The 11,131-nt window shown below is 44.8% G+C and overlaps 2 protein-coding genes across 3 annotated transcripts; one reads left to right on the top strand and one right to left on the bottom strand.

Annotated features, from left to right (window-relative positions):
* Positions 1–7,236, bottom strand: tubgcp4 (tubulin gamma complex component 4). Its single transcript, XM_060070804.1, has 18 exons — positions 7,051–7,236; positions 6,780–6,908; positions 6,404–6,526; positions 6,181–6,234; positions 6,023–6,079; positions 5,851–5,930; positions 5,468–5,669; positions 4,684–4,849; positions 4,168–4,292; positions 3,117–3,167; positions 2,922–3,027; positions 2,496–2,603; positions 2,126–2,270; positions 1,601–1,778; positions 1,325–1,459; positions 999–1,115; positions 355–494; positions 1–150 (listed from the first exon to the last, which is right to left on the bottom strand). The coding sequence occupies exons 1-18, from the start codon at positions 7,126–7,128 to the stop codon at positions 144–146; spliced, it is 2,001 nt and encodes a 666-aa protein (XP_059926787.1). The 5' UTR covers positions 7,129–7,236; the 3' UTR covers positions 1–143.
* Positions 7,237–7,542: 306 nt separating this feature from the next.
* cdkn2aip (CDKN2A interacting protein) lies at positions 7,543–10,370 on the top strand. Of its 2 annotated transcripts, none has more exons than XM_060071402.1 (4): positions 7,543–7,631; positions 8,044–8,293; positions 8,381–8,502; positions 9,103–10,370. In XM_060071402.1, the coding sequence occupies exons 2-4, from the start codon at positions 8,046–8,048 to the stop codon at positions 9,660–9,662; spliced, it is 930 nt and encodes a 309-aa protein (XP_059927385.1). In that variant the 5' UTR covers positions 7,543–7,631; positions 8,044–8,045; the 3' UTR covers positions 9,663–10,370. The 2 variants fall into 2 exon arrangements, with proteins under 2 accessions (XP_059927385.1, XP_059927386.1); XM_060071403.1 differs by having other exon boundaries at positions 7,574–7,709.
* Positions 10,371–11,131: the final 761 nt, after the last annotated feature.

Here is an 11,131-nt window from a genome sequence, read left to right as displayed (position 1 = left end):
TTTTATAGTTTGTTTATTTTACAAAAAAACGCTTCCATTGTTTGGGTAGTTTAAATACAGTTTGTACAGAACACGGTTAAACGGTTTCAGTTAAGTGCTGATATTTACAACGTGAAGGGGGATTTCCATCTTCAGTCCCCTGTTCAAAAGCTGCAATGAAAAAGAGCTTTCCTTGAATAAGATGACGATTAATTAAATATAAAACTATTAATGTTAAGCATGAAAGGTCAACTTAATTTTTTTTTTGTTAACCTCAATATCAGGTTAGTAATCTTTTGAAGTACCAGCGCTAAAGCCTTTGAAATCGAAACCCAGTGTCGGCCGTTTCATGCTACTCGGACCGGGGGCCCTTACCTGCCCAGGGTGCCCCCTGACTGGGTGTAGTACTTGTTGTAGTCCAGCCTCAGCAGCAGCTGGGCCAGGTCCGAGTTGATCTGGTGGTTGCGTACGCTGGACAGGATCTTGAACAGCAGGAAGGACTGCCGGCTGAAACCCTGCACAATATACCAGACGGGAGAACCACACATTAAACCAGACTCTCTCAGTGGGTGAGGATACAGATGGATTGAAGGGCCCCCTAACCCAGACTAGGGCTTTGACTTTTGCCCAAAAATCATTCGAAGTTTGTTTGTTTATTAATATTAATATTTCTACCATTAAATGCCTTCAGTAAGACCTGGATTGGGCTTCGTGAGGTTTGTTTACCGGCGTTGCTATGGTTACCGGTATTGCGTGTTCCAACGGTTTATTAGGTCTCCAATAAATCGCTGTCTAATCAATACTTCATTCACCGCCTCTTCCGTGGTCATTACAATATTATGAATAGACTGCGTGGGGTTCTCCGACGTCTCTCCCTCTTGGCCTGCCCATAACAGGTTCCAATAATAAGGGCTGGCTAATATTCGTTCGAATTTTGATTTATTTTTTGATATTCTAATTATATTAGAATAACGAAGTTCGGAGTCAAAGCCCTAACCCCCCCCCCCCCCCCCCCCCACCTTGACCAGGATGTCCAGCTGGGCCGCGCCCCTCTCGTCCAGGGGGGCCACGTTCTGACTGATCAGGGAGCAGAAGTTCAGACACAGCTCCAGGATCTCGTTCAGACAGTGGAACACCTGCATGATTTAAAAGACACACGCCACTCATGGTCTGACCATACTGAATCCACGACACACGCATATACAGGGCTTTACATTTACATTTAGATCATTTAGCAGACGCTTTGATCCAACGCGGCTTCGAATAAGTATATTGTCAGAAGAAGAGAAACGATATATCCCCATCGGAGCAGTAAGGGTGTCCATCGAATGCTACAGATGCTCACCGGCTTCAGAAGGATGAAGGACTGGGCCAGCAGGTTGCTGAGGAAGTGGTCGTGGGCCAGTCGGATGCTCTCAAAGTCTCTGGTGGAGTTGATCTGCTGGAGCAGCTGCGAGAACTGAGACTCCAGCACGTCCACCTGGAGAACGCACAAAAGAGAACCGTCATCCAATTCCAACTGTAACACGTTCCTCTTGATAAAGTCACAGGTCATCACATGACCAACCGTATGAATGCAGACACGCCCCCACTACCCCCTTCCCACGCTGCCCCCCCTCACCTGGAGGTAGTACTGCAGGTTGTCGACCAGGAAGGCCATGTGGTTACGCAGCCGCGACTTGACGGCGTCCGTCTGGTTGGACTTCAGGTGCTTCCTCTGCATCTGCAGGGCCCAGCAGTGCTGCAGCTGGGACTGCACTCTCCGAACGCTCAGAAGGTAGCGGAAGATAACGTTGTACCTGGCACCACGGTGTAAACACAATGTCAGACAACGGCCCACTTTCGATCGAGGGAAGCCGTTTCAGGCTTCACCGTACTGGCGACTGTAGTAGTGTACGGCCTTGGGCGGCAGTAGTTTTACTTGTAACCAAAGGGTTGCTAGTTCGATCCCCGGCTCCTCCTAGCTAGTTTTGAGGTGTCGCTGAGCCAGACACTTAACCCTAACCACTCCCGACGAGCTGGCTGTTGCATTGCATGATTGACTACGCTGTCCTTGTGTGTGTATGAATGGTTGGCTGTCTCTTTGGATAAAAGCTAAATGCCCTTAATGTAAACGTAAACGGTTGTACTGAGTGGGAGTACTGACTTCTCGAGTACAGCCGGAGTGAAGAGGATGTGGAGAGGCCATTGGACCTTGTAGGCCAGGCCCAGGGCTGCCCAGCCGGTGGGAGGCACCTCCCGGGGGGAGGTGTCCTGGGGAGGGGTGGCCCCCTCTCTGGTGCCTGTGGGGTCTGGAGGACAAACACAGAGCAAAGGCAAAACGGTTAGACCGGTAATGGCCACTAGAGGGCGCCAAACGATGCTGCCCTCTGGAGGTTTAGTTGTTTTAAAACTCGACCGCCCTAATGACAGAATCTGAGTATTGGATCCCTTTCTTGTCATTTCAACCTAGTCAACTAATCTTGGAAAATGTCTGTCTGAAATAAATGCCCTTATACAATAAGTTGTCCACAAACCTTTGCCCTCTTTGCCTTGGTAATCTATGGTGAGGTGTAGAAGGGGTAGGAGGTTGTCATCGTCCAGTAGAACCTTGTGTGCCGCCTGCTGAAAGGCCACGTTTACATCTGAGGAGAGGAAACACAGTTAGACAGAGAGACAGACGATGAACCGCAAGGGAAATCTCTCCTAGACTAGTAAATGAGTTAATAATATCCCAATTTTTACAATTTAGTGGACACCTTAATTAAAAGTGTTGCGTAAAACCGTGAATACATACATACGAAAATAGCAATTTGCTAAAAACTTGGTACAATGCATCTCTCCTTGCTCTAAACAAGGTTGATTTTTCCTTGACCACTGTCCCTGTTTAAGGCATGTTTAAGATGTAAACACATGATGTAGCATGGTCAGGCTAGCATGTTCAAACTGTGACCTCAACGCACCGTGTTCAGTGACGGCCGTGGGAGGGGTCTTCAGCATGTGCTGTGCGTGGTCGATAAACACTTGGTACAGCTCGCCACGGCCCAGTAGGTAGAAGTCCTTGATTATCTGCACGCAAATCAATGAGGATTCAATCTTAACGGTAACCAGAACAGCTGCACACCAGTACAACACCAGTGGATGGGACAGGCACCCACCTTGAGCTGTCCCAGTAGGTCGGACTCTTCCACCATCAACGTCCAGAGATGCTGTGAATCGACACACATTGATTAGAACCAGGCAATACTGACACATTTATGCCAGTATTATCAATGACCAAGTCAATAGGTTTTAGCCAAAGCTCACTAACATTATAAAAACCATATTACTTTTACTTCACATATTAAACATCAAGTATTCGAAGAAAAACAATGCTGATATTAGGGGTGGGAATCTCTTGGCACCTCACAATTTGATTCCGATTATGAGGTCAACGATTCAATTCTAAAACGATTATCGATGCATCTCGATGCAACAAAAAATGTTACGTACATTTCCATGCGTAATTTTCAAAATAAAATATATACATCTGAGTTTGATACTCAAGAGTTTGACATCAACAGATGAATTAACTTATCTAATATTTGATTAGAGAGAAAGCTTTTGTCAAAAATATGACTTTCTATGAACAATGCAATAATCAATGCAGCTTGCATCACAAAACAATATGGAAGTATGTAAAAAATAGGGTTCAGTTTTCTTTTCTTTCTAATATTTCTTTTCTACGTCATTAAAGAAAAAGCTGCTCTTGAATTAGAAGGAGTTCTTGTGTCTAGCTGTGAGTTTGCGTACATGATATGCGTAGGCTGAATCGCAATCGTGTCACGACACATCAGATTGGCCAATACACACTGAAGATAAATTAAATAATAATAAATAATAGAATTACTAAAATTATCCCTCTCTGGCGAACAGAATGTTGCAGCAGGCAAACAAATAATTTAAAAAAAAAAGTATTTTTTTTCTTTTTATTAAAATTCAGATTATTAATTTATCTGCATCGAGACGGAATCGTTCTAGAGAGAATCGTGATGCATCGAAGAATTGATTATTTTTCCCACCCCTAGCTGCTATGGTGACGATGACCATAAATGACCAAGGGACCACATGGTATATAGACGTCACGTGCAAAACAGACCTCTATGATATGTCGCCAGATTGGCCGACTCCAACAGTAATGGTCAGGGCAAGGGTCAAAATAAATCCCACCTCAGCCACGGTACTCCTGATTCCGTCGATGAGATTCTCAAAGTCGACGAGGCTGAAGAGAGGCTGCTGTTTGAGTCGGTGCAGCTCCGCGGCAAACAGGTCCTCCTGGTGTTTCAGTATGGAGCCTGGTAGAACAAACGCAGGCAAAATGCACTGAAAATTTGTGATCGACCGATACATCGCCGATTATTCTTAATTATTTATTTTTTATATTTTTTTCCTGGCATGATTTACAGACAGTTCAATAAATGTTCATTTTTTAAACTGAGACTTGTAACCTTTGTTATCATCGTTGTGTAATTTTTCTGATGTAAAATGATGTAAAATGATGGGAGCAAAAGCAGTATCGGCTCCAAATATCGGCTCAAGAAAATCAATATCGGCGTATCGGTCATCGGCTAATGCTGATGAAAAATGATCGGTATCGGCCCTGAAAAATCCATATCGGTCGATCCCATAATGTAATGGCGATGGTAGAGTATCCTATTTTACGCTCATAACAACCCGAAGAGCTACCTGCTCTGGACGGGCTGTGGTTGTGGTTCTCAAACATCTGCACCGACTCGCCCACAAACAGGATCTTCTCGGCCACTCGGATGGGGATGTAGGAGGGTAGCATCTCCACGCGCAGGGAGAACTGCTGCAGCGACGGAGCCAGCATGTTCTCCTCCTCGATCAGCCTCTGCATGGGAGGACAGCAGGTCTCTATATTAAAAGGAGTCTGAGAAGACCTCTTAAATCGGTCTGGCAGTGAGGCAAGGCATGCACATGACTGGCAGGAGCTCCATTGTGACCATACAACTGCCTATTCCACCTGATGCCAATTACTATGGCTGTTGTTATTACAATTTATTTCTCTCTTTCTTATTGTTGTTTCTTTCTAATGACTTGTGTGTACCCCTGTACGGGGACCTTGAGTGCCGAGAAAGGCGCCTTCAAATAAATGTATTATTATAATTATTATAATAACATACAGATGTTCCTCTTTACAAGTCAAGCCATTTTTAATGTAATCGGACTGATCAGTCTGACAATGGTCTTGGACCGAAACGTCTCATATTGGAAGAGATTTTTCAGTGTATCAGGACATGAATACACCCTGGTTTACACATTGAATGTTTGACCCCACATTATTGAGCAAGATGTCTAACCTCTACCTGATCATTATTAGTATGCAAACCAAAAACAACAGTCACTGTATGTCACAATGGATAACAGGTTTTGCTACATTAGATACAAGTCAACAATAAGGTCATGTCGTGGTGTCGTTTTGATTGTTTGATTGATCGGCGGTTCTCACCAGATCCTGCAGTTCTCGGAGCTGCTTGCCACTCAACCCCCCGATCCCCAGGTCCTCCTCCTCCTCCTCCTGATTGGCTGCGGCCCCGCCCGCACTGGGCCCCTGCTTGATGTAGAACTCTTCGCTCTGGTCCAGCAGGAGGCCGTGCAGCATCCACGCCGCCAGCTGCTTGTACATCACCCCGTGGCAGACGGCCAGGATCCTGCCGGCACGCACGTAACGGGGCGTTATGTTTAGAACTCATCCTCGAAAAGATTATAATGATACACAACAGCAGAGGTGGATGAACGCATGAGAATGAGTCATCACTCTTAAGTTAGCTCCATTGCGTAACATCGCACGCACGAGCGCACGAGCACACACGCACACGCATACACACTTACTTCTCCAATGCCATGCGGACAGGAGGAAGGCCCCCACAGCTGTGCTTGTATACCGTCTCCAAAATCTGGCAGCCATGAATCTGCAATTAAAAAAAATGGTTTTTTTTTCTCCGTTGCCTTTCTCTTCCACTCGGTTGTGTGAGTTGTGCTTAGCAAAAGAGTTACTCTTTACCTTCTGTGATTTGATTGTCTCGACCACCACCATCACCGAGGGAAACAGCAGCTGGAACTAAAACAATACAGTTGAACATTGTGAGTCAAACACTGTCATGAATAGGGATATCAGAAATAATAACGGATCACCCGGATAATAAACAACCCAACCGTTACCTGATCCAGCATATAATTCACATGGGATATCGTAAGATGTGGGTCTCCGAGAAACTAAGACACAGAGCACAGCGCATATAATGCGTTAATAAATTGCAATAATTTCCATACAAAAATGTTGACGTATATTTATTTTAGAAGTACCATTACTACGATGAAAAAGATTGGTTGATGTATGCAAAAATATGATTGGTTAATATACCACTATTAGGGACTTTTATACCTCCTGTTCCAGGTCCAGCAGGGCCTGTCTGTAGGGCTGCAGCATGGTATCAAGTCCAGTGCAGAACGCTCGCAGGTAAATCCCATTGAGTCCAGCCTGGCTGGGAGGGTTGCTGTGATGCTCCTAGGAACCATCGTTCATAGCAATGTTTCAAGGGTTCACATAAACTACACTATTTATGTGAGAGTATCGGCAATGGTATTCAAAGTAATCGCAGAATAGTTTCCTTTTAAAGTACCGTAGAAGCCATTCCCACCACCAAAAGAGCAGTAATTCAAATAAGAAAGTTACTGATTGGACACAAAAACGATGAGAAAATCAAGATCAAGATCAGGAAAACAGAACACTGAACATAATGTGTTTAGCATGGTCTCACCTGTTGGTGCACATGTCCAGTGTGCTGCTCTATGAACTCTGTGAATCGGATGTAGTCAGATCCCAGTTTGCAGAGGCGATTCAGGACACTTGCCTCACTGGGGTGAAGGAAGGGGATGTCCTGGGACACCTGCATCCAGAGCAAAGGATCCGTTTATGTCAAACCACACCAGTTGACCTAATGTGCACTATACACACACTATAAACACTAGGATATACACTAACGTTCATGCACATAACAAGTAACAATATGCTCTAACAAATGCCTTCACCTGCAAGCCCGTCCTTTTGTTCCAAGTGAATATGGACCCGGGGTATCCACTTAACGCTAACAGAAGTTCGTGAATCATTCTGATCAGCGTTGTATCAATACATTCATAAAGTAAAGCAGCGTTTCTCGAACGGTCGCTAACCCATCAAAAGTATCTGGTCGCACTTTACTGACGTCACCGTAAACAGCGCTACAGACGGCGGTTGAGCGGTTGTTTAATATTGGTAATTTGGTGCTTAGGGATCGCAAAAGTCACGCATAATAAACGATTTGACCCATCCGTAATTAAAATAATTATTTATTTTCAGATAGACTCGCATAATCCAGGCCATTCAATGGCAGAATAAAAATAATTTCAAATAATAATATATATAATAAATATATATTTTTAACATGATATAATATTACATTTAATATAATCATAATAATAATATAAAGATAAGTTCGAGCAGAAACCGTGCCGTCTGGGTATTGTAGTTCGCAGACACGGAAGCGCCACCAAACGGTCCGTCGCTTCCGGGTGTCGTCATCATTCCGCCATGTAGCTTTTAGCCGATCTCGCAACTAGAAGAGCAGCAAAAGGTTCGTCAAATACTTGTTGCGGCTGTTTAACGCACACGGGGGCACGCACTGGCCCTACACTTCGCCAGAAACTCCATGGTTAATATTAGTGGCGGGTTATTTTTTGTTGTTGTAGTATTCGTAACTTTTTTTCCTGATACTTTATGCTCAGCTATTATTAGCTTCTCTAATTTGTTTAGGTTGGCCACATTGCTACTGCTAATGTTCGGGTAACGATACACATCTGAATAAAACACAACCTTGACAGCTCTAGTATAGGTCTGCAGTTTATATTAAGGTCTGGGAAAAGGTTTGAGGTGATGCCACATTCAATAGAGAGAACTCAGTGTTACACATGGCTAAAACCATGGAGGTTAGATCTCTGTTGTGGTGGTGATGATGATGATGATGATGTGTCTGCGATCTATTACAGTGATGGCGGAGGAGAGAAGTGGAGAGGACATCGTCTCAGAGTACCTGGGCCAGAACCCCCACCTGGCCCAGTGGGTTGAATCCTTGAGGGGCTATTGTGAAACCAACAAGCAATGGTTTGCCAGAAGGGAGTTTGTCCTGAGAAATATGGAGGCTTTCCCCACCATTGAACCAGGGATGCCCGGCAGCAGTCTGGACGGACTATTGTCTCTGTCCATGGTCTGGGCCAACAATGTTTTCTTAGGCTGCAGGTAAACATTGACACAGAGGATGTTGAAATTGGTCCTGTTTGAAGATATTGGGTGTCGGAGAAGGTGTAACTGTTGTTTGTTTTCTAGGTACTCAGACGCTGTGACGGTCAAGATAAAGGAGATGGGTGAAGGGATCGTTGTCGAGGACGCCCCCGTCCGCACAACAAGAGATGAGATCCTAGCCAAAGGAAAGAGGGGCACTTCATCTGGTAACGACACATCTCAAACACAGTGGCCTCTTTTGGATTTAATTCTTGATGGAGGTTCTCCTTCTCAATCTCACTCCCTACCTACATGGTGCAATAGACCAATTGTGGTCAGAAGTAATTGTTCATTGAAGTGATGCATATTAATCATTTATAAGTGTGTATACATAAGTCACTAAAAGGGAACTTGTTACCTAAAGGAAAAGACAAGGCACTACCTAACAAACTGCTGAATCCCTAAAAAGAAATTATGTTAACTCTTGACTTGATGCTTTTAACCAAACAAACTAGTTAGATTGGTTTGAATTGGTGTATTAACCTATACATACCTGATTTTGCACACCTTTATAGTTCTTTCTTCACTCACCATTTCTTTCCGCTAAACAAAGATTTAAACTAAAGGTTGTAACGTTCTCAAGATTTCTTCCTTGCTAATGAAGGGAGTTACCCTTGCCCTCTGGGGGGCTGGGGTCAGGGGGGTGTCCTACACATGCGGCCTGCTAAGCCCTTTGAGGATGTACCTTGGATTAAGGGCTATACAAATAAGATTGAATTGAAAGTACAGTGTTTGAGTGTGTCGCAATGTCCACCATTATCCTTCAGGGGCCGACGGTGAAAGCTGCGCGAAGAAGGCCAAAGTGGGGCCCGGCGGAGGGAGGGCCCCGTGCCAGAAACAGGGCCCCTCGCCCCAGGCCCCGGCCCAGCACCAGCCCTTCTTCAACCGCCTCTACAAGGCCGTGGCCTGGAAGCTGGTCTCGGCGGGGGGCTTCGGCCCCAACCTGGACCACTACGAGATCCTGCAGAGCTGCGTGGAGTCCTGCAAGCAGAACCTGGGCTGCGTGTTCGTGCCACTGAAGGACATTCCCGACCTGCCGGCGAGCCGCGCGCAGAAGGAGGGCCAGGTGTGCGAGCTGCGCTGCGGCACCGTGTACATGGGCACCGGCTACGGGCGCGACGAAGCCGCCGCCAGGGCCATGGCCTCCAAGGAGGCCCTCAAAGCCTTCCAGGGCCGCAAAGTGACTGTGAAGATCTGCAGGCGGAGGTACAACGGGACGGACGTGGAGGACGTGATGCTGCTGGACGATCAGCCCCGCAGCCAGGGGTTCCCCCCGGCGCTGAGCTACCCCTTTCAGGCCGACTCCGGGGAGGACGGGGCGTCATAGCATGGACAACGCGCGCACTCCTGGAAGGGCTCACCGTGGCCTCGTCAGAAGCACTGGGAGGACGGCGGGGTGGTCCTTTTCGATTGCCACGCCCATCGATCATAGTAACACACAATGTACCACCCGGCTGCTTTAGAGTTCCTGCAATGCACTGTTTTATTTTTTGCACATTGCCTCGTATTACAGGTGGTGCATCCTAAACAGCACCATCTTTTTGTTCCTTTATCCGTTTGATAAAGAAGAATTCACTTCTTGATTTGATTTCAGTTGGAATAAGTTGGGCTGCTACAAACGTACGTGTTGGGAACTTGCTGTCAAATGCTGAGGCTGTGTCCTGCTATCTTTCAGAAGTGATTCTGCTCGCTCCGTTAGCTTGTGATGATGCTTTGATGAGGTAAAGTAATGGAGAGATATGCCTTATGAGTGCCCTAGAATACATAGCCATTAACAGTACAAGTTTAGGCTACTGTTTTGTTGTTCTTTATTTACTGTTGACCACCACTCAAACCCATCTCTGTGGACAATAGTGGGGATATTCTGTTTGGTTATTTGGGTTGAAGACAGTTAATGTTCCGATTATTATATATTGCGAAAAAGGATTCTGCAGTGGTGTGTGTTTTCACTTATCTTAAAAGAAAACATTGCAAGTTTGTAATGTGTATGTTGTTCCATTTCTATATTTTTTTAAATAAACATATTTTCAAGGAATTCAGTTTAAGATTTGTTATTTTATATCTGAGAGGTTGTTGTTGGTGGAGCCAAAGAATTTGCCGCCGACAAAATAAAGGGACTTTCCAATCCTCTTCCAGGAAATTGACACACTGCACCTGTGAACAACCTTACAGTCAGCTTAAACTATGGGGCAGATACTGCAAGTGAGGACCAAAGTAACACAAGGAAAGAGAGGCAATTAAATCAATACGCAACCCCTTTAAACCGTCGCAAATCTACCATATACCCCAGTAGTGTGACATTGAATCTCATATGGATCACAGAACTATAAAATAAGCATTCATCCAATGAGCAAAACAAACACATCTCTTGATGAGGAGGGACACAAGTTCTGTGATCACATTGTTTCCTGACTGTCTTGTAACTCTGGCGTAAGTCACGATTACAGAATTATTACGTCTCAGGATTAAGTAAATACAAAAAGTAGCTACTGTAGTCCACACTTCTTTAAATGTCAAACACAAATAAATGTGAAAACGACACAAAGTTTTAATTTAATAAAGACTGATTGACAGGAGTTTTTAATCTTAGTATTAGTTAGTCTTATTAAATCGTAGTATATTTTCTACTCAAGTTGGATGGCCACATTTTGAAAGGGTTTATCACGTGTATTCAAATGTGTTGCAGTTCTTTGACTGCTAGTCAGACATTAAAAACATTCAAATAAATAACAACACCGCCCAGAGCACCAAAGATCCAAATGTGAGTCACACCAATCACTATGACATTCAGCGGGC

Source organism: Gadus macrocephalus, chromosome 14 (genome assembly GCF_031168955.1).
Source record: "Gadus macrocephalus chromosome 14, ASM3116895v1".
In the NCBI taxonomy this organism is placed as follows: domain Eukaryota; kingdom Metazoa; phylum Chordata; class Actinopteri; order Gadiformes; family Gadidae; genus Gadus; species Gadus macrocephalus.
Note: the sequence above shows the minus strand (reverse complement) of the source record. Positions and strands in the feature narration are given on the sequence as shown.

Bases quoted from the DNA above. Each gene is read 5' to 3' on its own strand.
- tubgcp4 (XM_060070804.1), bottom strand. From the start codon at position 7,128: ATGATTCACGAACTTCTGTTAGCGTTAAGTGGATACCCCGGGTCCATA. The intron at 4,850-5,467 runs GTGAGAACCGCC...CCTCCCATGCAG, and splicing joins TCCGAGAACTGCAGGATCTG to AGGCTGATCGAGGAGGAGAA. The intron at 2,271-2,495 runs GTTTGTGGACAA...TTTGTCCTCCAG, and splicing joins CCAAGGCAAAGAGGGCAAAG to ACCCCACAGGCACCAGAGAG.
- cdkn2aip (XM_060071402.1), top strand. From the start codon at position 8,046: ATGGCGGAGGAGAGAAGTGGAGAGGACATCGTCTCAGAGTACCTGGGC. The intron at 8,294-8,380 runs GTAAACATTGAC...TTTGTTTTCTAG, and splicing joins AATGTTTTCTTAGGCTGCAG to GTACTCAGACGCTGTGACGG. The intron at 8,503-9,102 runs GTAACGACACAT...ATTATCCTTCAG, and splicing joins AAAGAGGGGCACTTCATCTG to GGGCCGACGGTGAAAGCTGC.